Source organism: Cnephaeus nilssonii (assembly GCF_951640355.1).
Source record: "Cnephaeus nilssonii genome assembly, chromosome: 3".
Taxonomy (NCBI): Eukaryota; Metazoa; Chordata; class Mammalia; order Chiroptera; family Vespertilionidae; genus Cnephaeus; species Cnephaeus nilssonii.
The window spans coordinates 32,567,053-32,583,590 of record NC_137074.1 but is presented as its reverse complement, the minus strand read 5'-3'; the positions used below and the strand labels follow the sequence as shown (position 1 = coordinate 32,583,590).

General features: G+C 44.1%; 1 protein-coding gene across 1 annotated transcript in view; it reads left to right on the top strand.

Moving 5' to 3' along the window:
• Positions 1 to 16,263, top strand: part of NCEH1 (neutral cholesterol ester hydrolase 1) — a 64,008-nt gene extending 47,745 nt beyond the window's left edge. The window contains exons 4-5 of the mRNA XM_079767394.1: positions 7,532 to 7,703; positions 12,436 to 16,263. Coding sequence (XP_079623520.1) covers positions 7,532 to 7,703; positions 12,436 to 13,053 — 790 coding nt within the window. The 3' untranslated portion in view covers positions 13,054 to 16,263. The remainder of the gene's footprint in view (positions 1 to 7,531; positions 7,704 to 12,435) is intronic.
• Positions 16,264 to 16,538: the final 275 nt, after the last annotated feature.

Below are 16,538 nucleotides of genomic sequence, written 5' to 3'. Positions count from 1 at the left end.
TGGAATCCCACCTTCCCCAGCAGGAATGCTGTCTCGATAGCTGCTCCCTTATCTTCAAGGCCCACGGGAGCGGTGGTGGGGTCACAGCTTCCTTCACAGGGGTGAGGCCTGGGGGAAGGTTTACTCTGAGGAAGCTGGTAGGCAAGGGTTGGGGGCCCGCGCTGACCATGGGATCCCCTCACGTGAGGAGAGCAGCAGGAGTTGGAACTGCTCAGTTCGTGTTGCTGGCACTGGCTCAAGGTTCTGGGGAAGCAGATAAAGGCCCTGAGGTATGAAAACAACAGGCTGTGCCTTCTACTCAGTAGCTTCTACAACACTACACTGTTTTACAAATCAGTTGCCCAATACGTGTTCATTAAATCAATGAAAAAGTTTATCTTTTCAACTTAGAATACCAAGGATACATGGATGTAGCCTCACTTTATATGATCTAGGAAGGTCCTATTTTATATCCATAAACTTATTTTCATAACGTTCACTGCAGTTTAGCTGTAATATGGTATCTTTCTTTAAAAATGGTACCTCTTTACCCATGGTTTATATAATAAGACACAATACCAGTACCATGAAACAGGAGGGAAAAGGAAGATTTGATTTCCTTTTTTTTTTAAAAGATAAAATGTAAGCTAACACAGCATGTTGTTAAATTCTATTTAATACATTTTATTTAATCCTATGAGTTCTATTAAGTTCTGGAAAGCACTTATGTTGCTTTCTTGGGTGAGGAAAACAGTTTCAAGTTGTGTTTTGCTTTCAATGAAACCTTTACTATACTCGTACGCTCCCCACTTTAGATGGTGATTTCTTCCCTCTCCATCAGATGTCAGGTGGCAGTAACAGGACCATAAAAAAACCAAAAAAAAAAACAAACAAAAAAAACAAGAGAAAAGGCTTCTTGGAAGAAGTCAGTCCTTTTAGTCTCTTCCCTATCATTCACGTGATGAATCCCCTTTTTAGTCATTTCACTCAAGTCTTTCGGCTTTGTTTTCTACTATCAAAAATCCACCGGTTTCTCTTTTGTGGTTTTGGTTTTTTTAGAATTTCTGGGGGAGGCGAGGGGGAGACTGGAGCTTTACAAAAAGCCTGCACTGCGGCTACAGAGCACCTGGGACTGCAAACCACAGCGGGGCTGGGAGCCTAGTTTGCCCACGCCTGAACCCTAGAGCTATGTTTAGCTTCTGAAATGACAGAGAAAGGAGGCCAGAGGGACCTGGCACCGAGCCTGCTTGGACTTCTGCAGCCACCTGGGGGAGTGTGCTGGCTCCCTATTTACCTTTGAGGCGAAAGGGGAGGTTTGCATCTGAATGGGAGGAGGCAGTTAGATAAAGGCGGAGAGTCTGGGGAGCTCCCTGCTGTGTAGGGAGATAGGACTCCAGAAGTCTTAGTTGGTGAAGGTAGCATCAGAGAGTCGCATCCTTGGAATGGATCACAGTTCTGGTGCAGCATCCTGACACGTCAGTTCTTGTGGATGCGATTCTTACCCAGTCAGCCAAGCCTTTGCTAACCCCAGCTCTCCCTTGCCCAAGGACCGTAAATATATCAGAGCTCTCTCCAGGGGCCAGTTTTGAGAGTAGAACCAGAAAGGAGGACCCTTCCTCAATCTTGATGCACAAACCACATTTTCAGAATGAAAAGATACATGATCCAGCATTCCCAGTGCTTCCACATTTGCAGTTTTAGTGTAGGTTCTTTTCATGGAAAGGAAGCTTCTCCCTGTTAGGGGAATAGACTTCCTCTGGAGACGTCTCTCACAGAGAGCACAATACGGATGCAATTATTGATCTGTTGAAGATACCTTCCCTATGAATGAGAACGGTAAGCTTTTTAAAATATATGTATTTTTTTTATTGATTTCAGTGAGGAAGGGAGAAGGAGAGAGAGATAGAAACATTAATGATGAGAGACTCATCGGTAGGCTGCCTCCCACACACCCCCCTACTGGGGATGGAGCCTGAAACCCAGGCCTGTGCCCTGACGGAGAATCGAACCGTGACCGACAGGTTCATAGGTCGACGCTCAACCACTGAGCCACACCATTCAGGCGAATAGTAACCTTTTTGTATTCTCAAGATGAATCTATTGAGCTCCTCTTGGGAGATAGTGAAAAGGAGGAAAAAAAGAAGAAAAAAAGGAATGAGATTTTTATCTCACTCCTGCCGGATCTCATAGGTGTATGATTTCACTCTCGAATGTCACGCGTACCTGTCACCTAACTGGCTGCCCATGGAGAGCACTCGGTGTCCTTGTCTGCAGTGGGAGGTTGGACACAGTGTTTCCCGGTTGGGTGATTGGAGGGAGAACGCGTTCCTGTGTCACTAGAACAATAGTGACATTCAGGGCTTCAGCCTCCGCGGGCTTGTAGCAACTTACATTTCCCTTCAACTCCGGGAACTCCGGGGCTCGTGTGCAGTAACCAGCCTTTGACGGAAGGAGCAGCTTGTCAGGCTTTCTGAGCACCCTCTCCCTGCTGCTTAATAAAGTGGGTGCCGCCTATTTCAGGCAGGTGTCCATCCAGCTCTCCAGTACGTCATCCTGACTTTCCATCTGCTTCCAGAGATGCCTGCGTTACGACCTGACCTGTCCTCGGGGAGACTTGTAGGGCTTCCAGGAAGGGGGGAATTACTTTTGGCTGGGCTCTCGGAAGGTTTCACGGAAGAAGTGGCATTATTTGAAATGAGACTTAAAGGATTGGAACATTGGCTGAGGCGTTGCTGGGTGGGGGAGGGGGCCATCGGGGATGGAGAGAGGGATCAATGCACTGGGACCCGGCTCAGAGAAGAGTCTCCATGTGGCTGGACTCGGTGGTATTTCTGAACCTTGGCTGCACATTAGACTTGCCTGGGGGAATTTTTCTTCAAATATAGATATGCTGGGCCCCACTCCAGAGCCGACGAATTGGAATGTTTTGTAGAGGGGCTTGGTGTTTCTGTAAAGCCCCCAGGGTTACCCCACAGTGCATGCGGAGTTTGAAACTGAGCTATGCATAGAACGCAGGAAGCTTGGAGATGTACCAGACGGGTAGGTGGGTTAGGAACAGTCTCTGTTTTGATGTTGTTAAAGCCATATGGCTTATTACTTTTCTCACCACCGAGAGTGTTATATGGAAAAGAGGTAAACCTTTAAAATTGTATTGGGAGGAAAGAAAAGTATGTTACTAAAGACTGTCAACATAAGAAACCTCCAAACCTGCAGAGAATTTTTATAAGCGTTGATTGGAGCCAGAACTGATGGCAGTCACCTGGAAGCAAGATGTCCGATGCTCCAGAGTGTCAGTTTGCAGTTTCTTTTATGCATTTGGAATTAAGGAGGAAAGATAAGAAAGGTGACAGGAAGGCGGGAGAAAGCAAGGCCTGGTTAGATTACAGGGTAGTTAACAAGATTATGTGCTGTCTTGAGGGTGGTTACACCTTCCAGGGGTCTTTTCTGGCCTCTCAAAGGTGAGTTAATCTGGCCTCTCAAAGGTGTGTTAACCTAGGTGCACAAGAACAATGGACTGGGCTGGCTTAAAAACTAAAGAAGTTATATGCCTGGGGCATCACTACCCCATGACTTGCCCAGTTAGGGATTTATGATCCTATATAATAAAAGCATAGTATGCAAATTATCCCCTTGACGGGGAGTTCGACCAGGGGGCAGGGCTGGCTGGGGGAAGGGAATGAGGCCCTGGCCAGTGGGTGGCAGTGGTGGCAGGCAGCTGGGGGAAGGGTGGTGGCCAGCAGCCACTAGGGACCCTACCAGTGCACGAATTTCATGCATTGAGCCTCTAGTTTATTATAACACCCCTTTTCATCCACAAGATGTACCATGTGCCCAGACACTGTGCTTGGTGGTTTGTTTTGAGAATATTGCAAAACCATTGAAATCATGAGAGATGTTCTAGGGTGTCAGAAATCTACACTTTTTAAAAAAATATATATTTTAATTGATTTCAGAGAAGCAGGGAGAGGAGGAGAGAGATAGAAACATCAATTATGAGAGAGAATCATTGATCATTGCCTCCTGCATGCCCCATACTGGGGATCTAGCCTGCAACTGGGGCATGTGCCCTGACCAGGAATCGAACCATGACCTCCTGGTTCATAGGTCAACATTTAACCACTGAGCCATGCCGGCCAGGCAGAAATCTACACTTTTGAGAACTTACTGCTTTGGTAGGGTAACGAGAGCACACACGCACATTAGTAAAAGCCTGTGAGTGTTGAAGAAAATATATTTTAAAAGGGGGAATACGACACACATGGGTTTTGGAATCTGTGTGCATTCAGATCACAGCTTGGGCACCTACTAGCTGTTGTAGACAAGTGACCCTTCCTCCTTGAGCCTTCCATGTTCATCCTTACACCCACAGGTTTGCTCTGAGATTCGAGTGAAACAGGCCCGCAGAGCACTTGGTGAGGTGCTCGCCTAGCAGGAACAACATGACTCTTATAGAGTGTACTCGTTTATTAACTTGATTAAACCGCATCCCTGAGTGGACAGTAGGTTTTGTTCTGGTGGGAGGCGTGCAACAGTAGTAGATAGGCAAACGCTGGCATTGCAGAGTCATCCATCCCAGCAGTGAGTTGGGGAAATTGAGACTCTATTTGCTAGAATTCATCAGGCGCTTTTAGTCAAGATCTATAATTTTAAAATAAAATAAAAAAAAGGCAGAATCCTCTCAGTACTTTGTAGGGACATAGATTTGAACCAAAACAGGCAATAAATATATTTACACATGCTTTCTTGGGCTACACCACTCATAAATGTCCTCCTGATTCTCAGTTTCCTGTGTCTGGATACAACAGAACTTTTGTTATGCTCCTCTGGTCCATTTCAAGCTCCTTTGAAGGCTCATCTTACACAAGGTGACCTCAGCAATATCTAGTTTCACTGTAGTCCCCAGTCTGTGCAAATAGTGTCCCTTCTTATTGAATTAGAGAATGCTTCCAGCTTGAACAAAGGTAAAGGGAAGGGTGGGGAGATAGGTTTTTATGGGCGCTGGGAAGACTTTTTATCATAACCTATCTAAGCATGTTTAATCTGAACCAGTTACTAACTGGCTGATAAGATTTGAGGTAATAGCATTTTTTTTTTTTTAGGCTAACCCATTTTCTCTTTATTCAAAAATCACTAGGGCCTTTTGTGAAACAACATCTGAAAATTGAATTCATGTGAGTGTGTTAATAGAATATGTTCTGACTTCCTGGGCTATCAGGAAAATAGTTTATCATGATATATGGAATCTTACTGAGACCAAATAGCCTTTATTTTCACAACTTGAGTCATAAAGTGCATTTGTATTTATTTCACTGAAAGAATTAAGAATTCTGCTGTAATACTGGAGTTAAAATTTTGAGACCTCCCAGAACCATGTGAGATGTCTCCACCTAGTGGACAAAATGATGTCATTATATTTCTTTCACCAGTTATTACCAATGGAATGCTATAGCAGTAGCTTTAAGACTAATGAAAATCAACTAGAGAAAAAACCACATTTTTGGGTATTACTTAATCACCACAGATATGAACAGTAATAAGTAAATCAGAAAACTTAATTTATCTGTTATAAGGCAACCACCAAGGGAATTTTTTTTTCCCAAGGGAATTTCTTATTGCACCTAGAGTTGTTTAATGTAGTCATTCCTGAATGACCAGATCTACATTTCTGTTTGTCAAAGTATTTCACAAGTATTTGTCCATTTGACTATCTACACTGAATGTGAAGATATTTAGTTAAATAATTGGATTTTACTAGTATATGGGGAAATAAATAGCCTTATATAGAGTAGCTTAGGAAAAATTAGTTTCTGAAAATAAGAATGCTAATTTGAAGTGGAAATCAAAAGACCTGAGTTCTTAACTATTAGATTTTATATTTTTTTAAATTTATCTTTATTGTTGAAAGTATTACAGATGTCCCCCTTGTTTTTGTTGTTTTTCCCATTGACCTCCTCCCCCCCACACCCACTCATCACACTATTGTCTGTGTCCATGGGCTATGCATATATGCATATAATAAAGTATTAGATTTTAATTAAGTGGTTTCTATTCTACCTTGTTTTGATGTGTTAGACTTACTCACAAGTAAAGTAACTTGTCTGTGCCTCAGTGTTTTTATTTGCAAAATGAAGGTAAATTAATACTTACAAAAGATTTACTGGATGGATGATTATGTGCCTAGCACCGTGGCATTGCAGATGCCCCCCTTGTTTTTGTTGTTTTTCCCATTGACCTCCTCCTCCCTACACCCACTCATCCTGAGCCTTCATCGCAAGCCACATGCGGCTCTTTGGTCCCTTGAGTGTGGCTCTTCCACAAAATACCACGGCCTGGGTGAGTCTATTTTGAAGAAGTGGCATTAGAAGAAGTTTAAGTTTAAAAAATTTGGCTCTCAAAAGAAATTTCAATCATTGTACTGTTGATATTTGGCTCTGTTGACTAATGAGTTTGCCGACCTCTGGTCTAGCACATTGATAGATACAGGAGACACAATGATGAACAAAACACAGTCCCTGATATCAGAGAACACACTCTTTAGAGGAATACATAAAGAAATCATTTCAAGATGAGACAATAACAGTAATATGCCCCAGCACATAGAAGTATCAAGGAATAGTAGCTAGCTCAGCCCCAGAAGCAAGTGGAGTTAATAGTCAAGGAAGGCTGCCTGGAGGAGGCCAAACCCTAGAGTAAGGATTAAAGGATGAGTGAGAATTAATAAGCAAGGAAGGAGGGTGGAGACTGAGAGGATTCTCCAAGATGAGACTACCAAATATGGGTTTGTAAGATGGCAGGGGGCGTTTGACAAAAACGGGTTTGGGGGACTCTTAAAGGAATATGAATGCACAGAGTAGGAACGGAAAGGGACTCTGATCTTGCAAAGAGGGGCAGTCGGAGAAGCCCAGAGGTGTCTCAGAGGGCCTGCCCTGGCCGGCTGGCAGTTTGGCTTCCTTTTAGCTGGTTGACAACTGGCACTTTAGTTTAAGCCTTCCAGAGAGTGAATGTGCTGCTTGTAATGTCAGACTGGTACGACCTCTTCAGTGGAGTACAGTTTTACTACATTTAACAAGTATATCATGAAGATTCCCATATGGACTCATTAAACAGGGCCGGTGAAGTGGTTAATGCTGCTGAGTCACCTTTTAAACCAGAAGTGTGGTGAAGGGGATGCTGACTTCCAGAATGAAATTCCAAATCCACTGTGGTTCTATCCATAGCTGAATAATCGACAGCTGCCTTTTACTTTGAAGTTTTGTTTCTGCATTGGTAGTGGTGGTGTTTGGGTTTGCTGGTTGGTAGTAAAAAAAAAAAAAAGAAGAAGAAGAAGAGAAGGAGGAGGAGGAGGAGGAGGAGGAGGAGGAGGAAGAAGAATTACTGATAATATAAAATCATTACATTTTAAAACTAAGTATTTGATTTGCAAGAAAATGAATGGTTTATTTTTTTATTCAATTCCTTACCTGTTTATTTCTGGCATCAAAAGAACCAGTGCCTTCTATGGCCTTAAAGACTCAGTGATGTCCTTAAATGAATACAACTTTTGTCTTCACAGATACAGGCTAGTTCCAAAGGTTTATTTTCCTGAGCAAATTCACGATGTTGTACGTGCTACGAAGTACTTCATGCAGCCGGAAGTCTTACAGAAGTATTCGGTGGACCCAGGCAGAATTGGCGTTTCTGGTGACAGTGCTGGTGGGAATTTGGCCGCTGCCCTGGGCCAACAGGTAACTGACTGCTCTGAGGTGCTGGCAGGAGGAGGGTGCATGGTAACATCCGAAAGACCAACACACTCTCCACTACCCATGGCAGAGGCTTAGCCAGGTGTGCTGGCCACTGTGTGGCCAGGTTACTCAGATGGCTGGACCTGGAGAGCTCAGAGGGCTTTCTTTCTTTCTTTCTTTCTTTCTTTCTTTCTTTCTTTCTTTCTTTCTTTCTTTCTTTCTTTCTTTCTTTCTTTCTTTCTTTCTTCCTTCCTTCCTTCCTTCCTTCCTTCCTTCCTTCCTTCCTTCCTTCCTTCCTTTCTTTCTTTCTTTAATTTTTATAAAAATGAATAACTATCTGCTGTCTTTTCACTCAGAGGTACCTCATTAAATCAGATACTGATTTTCATTCTCTATTGCCAACACTTTTTTTTGATAATTTTTTTTATCACATCATTACGTGTTCATGACATTTTTGCTAAAATATTTAAGTGCAGCCCGGCCAGTGTGGCTCAGTGGTTGAGCGTCAGCCCATGCACCAGGAGGTCACCAGTTCGATTCCTGGTCAGGGCACATGCCCAGGTCAGAGGGCTTTCTGAAGTAAGAGGGGTCACTGAGGGACATGTCATCTCCGAGTCCGTGTGCAGGCTCTGAGTACAGTCAGTACAACAAGAAGCCAATTTTAGAGGCTCCCGCCCCCACCCCTTGCTCCTCAGGGGATGCATGGAAGTTAAGGATCTCCTCCTTTTCCATGTTGGACTTCCAAAGGTAGAAACATTTTAAAAGTTTTCTTAAATTCTGCCTGGCCGGCATGGTTCAGTGGTTGAGCGTTGATCCACTAGTATGAACTAGGAGGTCACGGTTCAATTCGCAGACAGGGCACAGGCCCTGGTTGGGGGCTGGATCCCGACTGTGGGGAGTGCAGGAGGCAACCAATCAATGATTCTCTCTCATCGTTGATGTTTAATTCAATTCCTTATCTCTCTCCCTCTTCCTGTCGGAAATCACTAAAAATATATTTTTAAAAACTTAAAAAAAATTTTTTTCCCTTAAATTCCAATTGCCGAGATTGGTTCCTTACAACTTAGAGCCAAATTAAAAAGTGTCTCTCAATTTCTTTTTAATATCAAAGAAAATATTAAATGGCTCTGCCACTTTAAATGTAATAATAGATCTGAGCTTTACCTGGTTAAAGTCTCTAAAAACAAAATTTGGGGCAGCTGTATAAACTCAACGACAAGTACATTTTCTTCCTGTTAGGGATTTGACAAGAGACAGATTCTGAGCCATCCTGCATTAAATGACAGCAGGCTGGAGGGCGGGAGGAAGAGGTAAGAGGGGATCTGGTACAGAGCCTCAGGGCCAGTCCAGCAGCAGACTGCTCACATTCCTGAACGGATGCTGAAACACTGAATCAGCTTCCAGGTGGTGATCTAAGATATAATAAATAGCCGATCACCAGGCACGACTGCACCCTGCTTATGCGTGAACTTTCCAGATTGGGGACCACAACCGTACCTCAGCTAGCACCTATCCTAGCACTTCCCCCTGCTTCCCCTTTCCTGCCCCCCTACCTCTGTCCAGTGTAAATTCTTTCAAACAACGTATGTTTTCTTCCTGGAACCCATTGTATAAAAGAGCCCTGTCAGCCCGGCTGGTGTGGCTCAGTGGTTGAGCGTCAATCTATGAACCAGGAGGTCGCGGTTCGATTCCTGGTCAGGGCACATGCCCTGGTTGAGGCTCGATCCCCAGTGTGGGGCATGCAGGAGGCAGCCGATCAGTGATTCCCTCTCATCATTGATGTTTCTCTCTCTCTCTCCCTCTCGCTTCCTCACTGAAATAAAAGAAAAAAAAGAGCCCTGTCAGCTCCAGGACAGTGGACACATTTGTGTTTCCCACCTCGGCCTGCAGCTGGAGTTCAGACTGCGTGTCCAGGACGTGGGCCTCTCTCTGCTAGCACATGGCTCCATAAACCTTCTCTTCCAGAGAAGTTTTTGGCTGCCAAGGTTTTTGTTTAACGTATCAAATAACTTACAAATGGCCTCTCTGCCTTCTCATCTCCAAATGTGGGGGCTATTTTCACGTAGCCTCTGCCTTTTTATTTGGGGGGTACCTTGGTTTCCTCCCCTTCTCTGTAATTAAAAAACTTGATTCTCCACTTGGCATTGGCAGGTTTGCTATCCATGTGTCCAAATGCGGTAAGAAGGCCTGGTGCATTGGGGAGGCTTTAAAACCAGACAGAACTGAGAGGGTATCCAGGCCCCCTTTGGGAGCTACGGGGCTCTGGGCAAGTCCTTTAACCTCTCCGAGCCTCGGGAAAATGAGGATTGTATCATCTGATTGCGGGGCTGTTGCCAGGACTTAGAGAGAAGATGTCCTTATACAATTCTGGGCACATATTAATGGCACTATTTCCTGTTCTTTTCCTCTCACTTTCCCAGAGCAGTTCCATCTTCCCCGGGGATGGGATTCTAAAGGCCAGTGTGAAACAGAATTGTACAGCTAAAGTTACCTGGAAGATTGATTAGTTGCCCACAGTGAGCTAATGAGCTGTCTTTTAGGTGTTACCTGAAAAATCAGTCATTTGAGACACTAGAATCACAACATGAGGTGGTGCATTCTCATTTGGGGGAGGAATGGGGGAACTGAGATTTGCTGAGGTGAGGGGGTCCTTCCCCTCCCATTTCGACCTCACTCTGGGGCACGTGCTCATTAAGCAGAATGGAGGGTACATGGCCAGCACCATGTAAAACCTCACTCTCACCAGCATGACGGCTGAGTGCTTGGCCGAGTAGATAACCCGAGGCCCTGAGGAAACACTGGATTCCTGACATCTGTTCATTTCCTGCCTTTCGCCTTTGGAAGGGTCAGACTTGTCTTTTCTCCCTAGGGAGCCATTGCTTTTTGGGCCTTGCAGGGAATACAAAACTAAATAAGGTTCACACATTATCACACAACACCCAGTAAGGATGTGCTGAGTGCCAGTGGATAGATACAAGTAACATGTTAATGCCGGACATTGGGCGTCATTTAACGCCAGTTGTCTTGATCCAGCATCTAGAAGGGTTCAGCAGTCTGGAGAAGGGCTGTGCGTATATTAAATAAGAGTCCAGAGATGAAACATAATTTTGAAAGGCATATTGGGGGAGGCAGAGGAGCTTGGCTGAAGAAACCAAGTTCTCCTTGTCTCGGGACCCCTTGCTTTTTATTAACACAATTTGTCCTAAGGCAAGGGGGAGATATACACTTCAAAGGGTAGGGTTTCCTACAGAATCCATTGTCAGATTGGGGAATTGCCTTCGGCTCTTCAGGTGTTTGGCCAACAGGAAGCAATAACATGTAGATTAAGATGCCCTGAGCTGTCTGGCAGTAAACAATCATCCTTTTCAGGTTTGGGGAAATGCCTTTAGCCAGTCCAGCAGGCAATAACATATGTGACTCAGCCCTTGTTGAGTTCCTGAGTTCCATCAACCTTTTGATGAAACTCTTACATTATGACATGCTGGAATTGGCTTCAGGCAACATGTTAATGAGGGTTTAAAGACCTAAGAGATCATGTACCTTTGCAGTTTTCATTTAAAATTATGAGTTGCAAACATCATACCTTTGTTGGTCAGTGTCCAGCAGCTTGATCAGGTGGTAGTGGTGGCTGGTGATTTATTTTTTTTAAACTACATGAATACCATGCTTGCTAGAAATTTAACAATTGTATGCTTTTGACTGATTCAAAGTAACACCTTTTATATATATCTATAATAATAAAAGCCTAAGTGACCATCGCAACCAAATGAACGGACGACCGAACAGGCTGTGTTGGGCAACCAGGCTGGCAGGGGGGTTAGTGAGGGGCGACCAAATGACCGAACAGCTGGCTATGTGGGGAGACCAGGCCCGCAGGGGGCAGTTGGGGGCGACCAGGCTGGTGGGGGGGGGGCACAGAGAGGCAACCAGGCCAGCGGAGGGGGGCAGTGAGGGATGACCAGGCTGGCGGGGGGGGGGGGGGGGGGGGCGCAGAGAGGCAACCAGGCCAGCAGAGGGGGGCAGTGAGGGGTGACCAGGCTGGCAGGGGGGGACAGTTGGGGGTGACCAGGCCATCAGGGGGGCAGTAAGGGGTGACCAGGCCAGCCGGGGGCAGTTAGGGGCAACCAGGATGGTGGGAGGGGTAGTTGGGGGCAGCTAGGCCTGCAGGGGGGGCAGTTAGGGGCAACCAGACTGGTGGGGGGCAGTTAGGGGTGACTAGGCCAGCAGGGGGGGCACTTAGGGGTGACTAGGCCAGCAGGGGGTAGAAGTTAGGGGCGATCAGGCAGGCAGGCAGGTGACCAGTTAGGAGCCAGTGGTCCCGGATTGTGAGAGGGATGTCTGACTGCTGGTTTAGGCCCGATCCTGGGGTCCCAGATTGGAGAGGGTGCAGGCTGGGCTGAGAGGACCCCCCACCCTCATGCATGAATTTCATGCACCGGGCCTCTAGTACATATATATAATTTATATCAGAGAGGAAGGGAGAGGGAGAGAGAGATAAAAACACCAATGATGAAAGAGAATCATCAAATCAGCTGCCTCCTGCACACACCTCCCACTGGGGATTGAGCCTTCAACCTGGGCATGTGTCCTGACCAGGAATCGAACCGTGAACTCCTGGTTCATACAAAGGTTGATGCTCAACCACTGAGCTATGCTGGTTACACCTTTTTAAGGTGTGGTTTCTGTAGAAGGAACCATGCAAAATAAAATAACATGTTTGCTTCTTCTCCTCCAGTTTAGTCAAGATCCCAACTTGAAAAACAAGCTCAAAGTGCAAGCTTTAATTTATCCAGTCCTCCAAGCTTTGGATTTTAACACACCCTCCTATCAGCAAAATGTGAACACCCCAATCCTGCCCCGTTATGTCATGGTGAAGTACTGGGTGGATTACTTCAAAGGCAACTATGACTTTGTCCAGGCCATGATAGTGAACAATCACACTTCTCTTGATGTGGAAGAGGCCGCTGCCCTCAGGGCCCGCCTAAACTGGATGTCCCTCTTGCCCGAGTCTATCACCAAGAACTACAAGCCTGTTGTGCAGGCCACCGGCAACACCAGGATTGTGCAGGAGATCCCTCAGCTGCTGGATGCCCGTGCTGCCCCACTCATCGCCGACCAGGAGGTCCTGCAGCACCTCCCCAAGACCTATATTCTGACCTGTGAGCACGATGTGCTAAGAGACGATGGGATCATGTACGCAAAGCGCTTGGAGAGTGCAGGTGTGGAGGTGACCCTCGACCACTTCGAGGATGGCTTCCACGGGTGCATGATTTTCACCAGCTGGCCCACCAACTTCTCCGTGGGCGTCCGGACTAGGAATAGCTACATTAAGTGGCTGGATCAAAACCTGTGAAGGAGTAGAGTTTCTAGAGTGCTTGTGCCCTTCTTGACCTCCTGCACCTGCTTTGGAAAGACGTGTTCTTTTTAGTCGACTCATTTCGCCCTATTCCCTGTGAATTATGGAATCTCTATTCCCTGCTTTATGTTAATTTAATTTTTAAAGATGCGTTGGATGAACGGAAGTGCAAAAACATCTAAATCTGGTTCTCCAGGTGGGCCAGTCTCTCTGTTCTTGTTTTAGCCAAACTGCTGCGAATACCCATCACTGCAGAGAGCAGGACTAGGAGCTGGAAATAGCTGTGGGTCCTGCCTTCATCAAGAAGTTCTTTTTAGAAGAAACGGGTCCACCTCTGGAGGATACAGTAACCTTTAATGAGTTAAGAAAGTGTGGGCTCTCCTTCAGTGTGCTAGAGTTTACTTTGAGTTCAGAGCACTATTAAATGCATGTACCTGAAGGTCAGCGCTGGGTACCAAGGGCCCTCTGTCCTTTGTGGATGGATGGTTTTGTTTCCTATGGGAATTTCGGCAAAAGTGTTCTAGCAAGGACAAGTTTCTCAAATGACGTTCTTCCTTTAGAGTGTTGATTTTATGAGATAGCTATCTATAAGTCCAGTTGGATTATGATGATACTTGAATGTTACTTTCTACCACTATTATTAGAAAATATAAGACTGCATGCATTAGATGTCTATACATTGTTGGGGTTTTTTGTTGATGTTGTTGTTATGCCATCTCCTAGGGGGGGAACTTGTGGGACCAAATTTATTTAAATTTAGAATAAATTTCCCATTGTAGAACAAGTAAAAACAAATGAACCAACCTATTGTTTTCATAATGAATACTTCTGACATAAATTACCAAGAGCAGTGCATATATATTTGGCATAGTCAGAAAAAAGGATAGGTTTAATATTAGTTAAATTTAGGAAAAACATTGGGGAGGGTCTAGTTCAGTGGTCGGCAAACCCCGGCTCGTGAGCCACATGTGGCTCTTTGGCCCCTTGAGTGTTCTAACGCCACTTCTTCAAAATAGACTCGCCCAGGCTAAAAACCGACTTCTGCTCATGGGCCACGAAGTTTCAATCGCACTGTATGTGTGCGCCCGCACGTGGTATTTTGTGGAAGAGCCACACTCAAGGGGCCAAAGAGCCGCAGGTGGCTCGTGAGCTGTGGTTTGCAGACCACTGGTCTAGTTTATTCTTGAAAACAACCTTTTCACTCTCATAGCTTTAAAATGGGGCTATTTTGGTATATATATAATGTATTGTTTATTTTTTTAAGTTATTTAATGTTCATATATGTAGCTAGATTCAAGATTTTTTCAGAATAAAGTTGATAATGGTTATTAAAAATAATATTTTTAAAAAACTACCTGAGAATTATATCCACATGTTAATTTGGATATAAAAGGTAAAATAGCTATTAATACTACTATTCACTAGGCCTAAGTATTTTGATGTTCAAATGCATATACAAATTAAGATCATTAGAAATTAGTAAAATCATCTAAATTGATAGTTTATAGCTTAGGCAAGACACACACTGCTCATTTCTGCTCTCAATGGTCAAAGGAACACTAGCTCCTATTCTTCTGGGTGAAGGGCAGACATCGGCACCTGGTGCCTACACTCTCATCTCCTTCCATCAGGTCTGGAAGTGTTAATAGCCCGAGTTTAACTTGATGTAAAGCCTTCACTGCCAGTGGCAACATCTTGGCATGACAGGGAACTCCAATCCGGGTGTGAGTTGAGTACCTCTGCTCTCTTTCCTGCCACGCGTATGTCTCCCCCAGTCCCTGCCTCTTTCGGGGACTTGGGAGAGTAGCAGTCCAGCCAAGTAATGATACAATTTAATAGATTTATCAGGGGGAGGAAGTAGGACCTTTTACTCATTTGAAAGATGGGCATTTCCCACTTCTGGCAATGAAATAACAAATGAAAATTGGCATAGTTATTTTTTTATTTGTTGTACAAAACGGAAGTAAATGCAACAGTGTGTGTATAAAAATAGTCATACCAATTAGTGTGCTAATGTACTCAGGCAAGCCACTCAACCACCTCTGGGCCTCTTTTCTCTTTCCTGTAAATCAGAGAATTGATTACTTGATCTATGAGGTTTCTTCAAACTATAAATTCCAACCACTTTTGTAAGGCTGACAAACTGTGTGTATTGACCTCTTCTTCTACAGCGTTTTTTTGTAGGTCATTTATTCCATATACACAGACACATGCTTCATCAAAGCTATTTTTTCTTAAAAATTAGGATTTTAGTTCTTACTCTCTTACATCCACCCTCCTTGTTTAATATTATGTGTTGTTGTGTGTTTTTTTTTTTACAACCTTTGAGGTTATCTACCTCTAATAAAGCAAAGAAAATATAATATATGCACAGACTTCCTTAAAACGGCATCTCCTCCCCCTAGGATTATAAGCCAAATCCAGTAGTAATTGTAGACAGCAGATGATTCCAGATTTCTAAAGGGATCGCTCAGATGGAAAGGGAGTGAAAGAAAAAGGGGTAAGCACTGTTTCTGATGAAATACTTGAGTTTCATTAAAGCTTTTATATGCGTGATTTGTCTAATGACTTGCACTGTGTCTCGCCTCAGTCCTCGAAATTCTCCTTGTAGTAATAACAGTTGTGAATCAGGATACACAAAACCACTAGATACAAGAGAGGCTATAAAGCAACCAAACATCCGAGTGCTAAGAACTCCTCTGGGAAGCCTACAGACTTTATGTTGAAGGTGTTTTGGTTTGGGGTGAGTTCATTTTCTTTTAGCTTTTGTTCTTTATTATTTTTTTTTTTAAGTTTATGCTCTGCAGATTGATATATCAATGCTGTGGCTTTGTTTTGTTTTCCTAGTTTATGAAAAAGTTGATAACCTTTTTTGTAATATCGTTTGTGAAATATGAACATAAATATATGAAGAAAAAAGTCGAAGTGTAGCAAAATATAGTGAAGTGTAAATTAGTCTTCATGTTTTATCATTGATTTGTGAAGAATTTAAGACTATTATATAATTATCTCGGTGGATAAAATATTTTATGCATGACCTTTTAACCTTTGACTTGCTTATTTCCCATTGCAAAGGGGAAAGGAAAATTTTATGAAGGATTTTAGCAGCACATCTGTTTTATAAGATGAAAATCCTGTATGGAGGTAGGAAAGTGTATGTCTGTTTTGACTCATGTTTGGAAATAAAAATGGCTCCGTCTGGTAGTGTGCTCCTCGTCTCATTTTCTGGTTCCCAGCTCTCTTTCTCTCTGTATCTCAGATTCCTAACCACAGTTCTGCCCAAATCTTCTGCCCACTGGAGTCCTCCAGCTGCCTTTCAAGAGAGGTGGTTCAGTGGTCTCCTTGATGACATTCATTTTATGTCTGGCTACAGTATGTGTTGCTCATATCAGGGAAACCTGTCAAAATATAGTTTTTCTGACTCCCCACTTCAGCAGAGTGTGGGATGGGGTGTTTCTGGAAGTCATTCCTCTGCTGGGTGA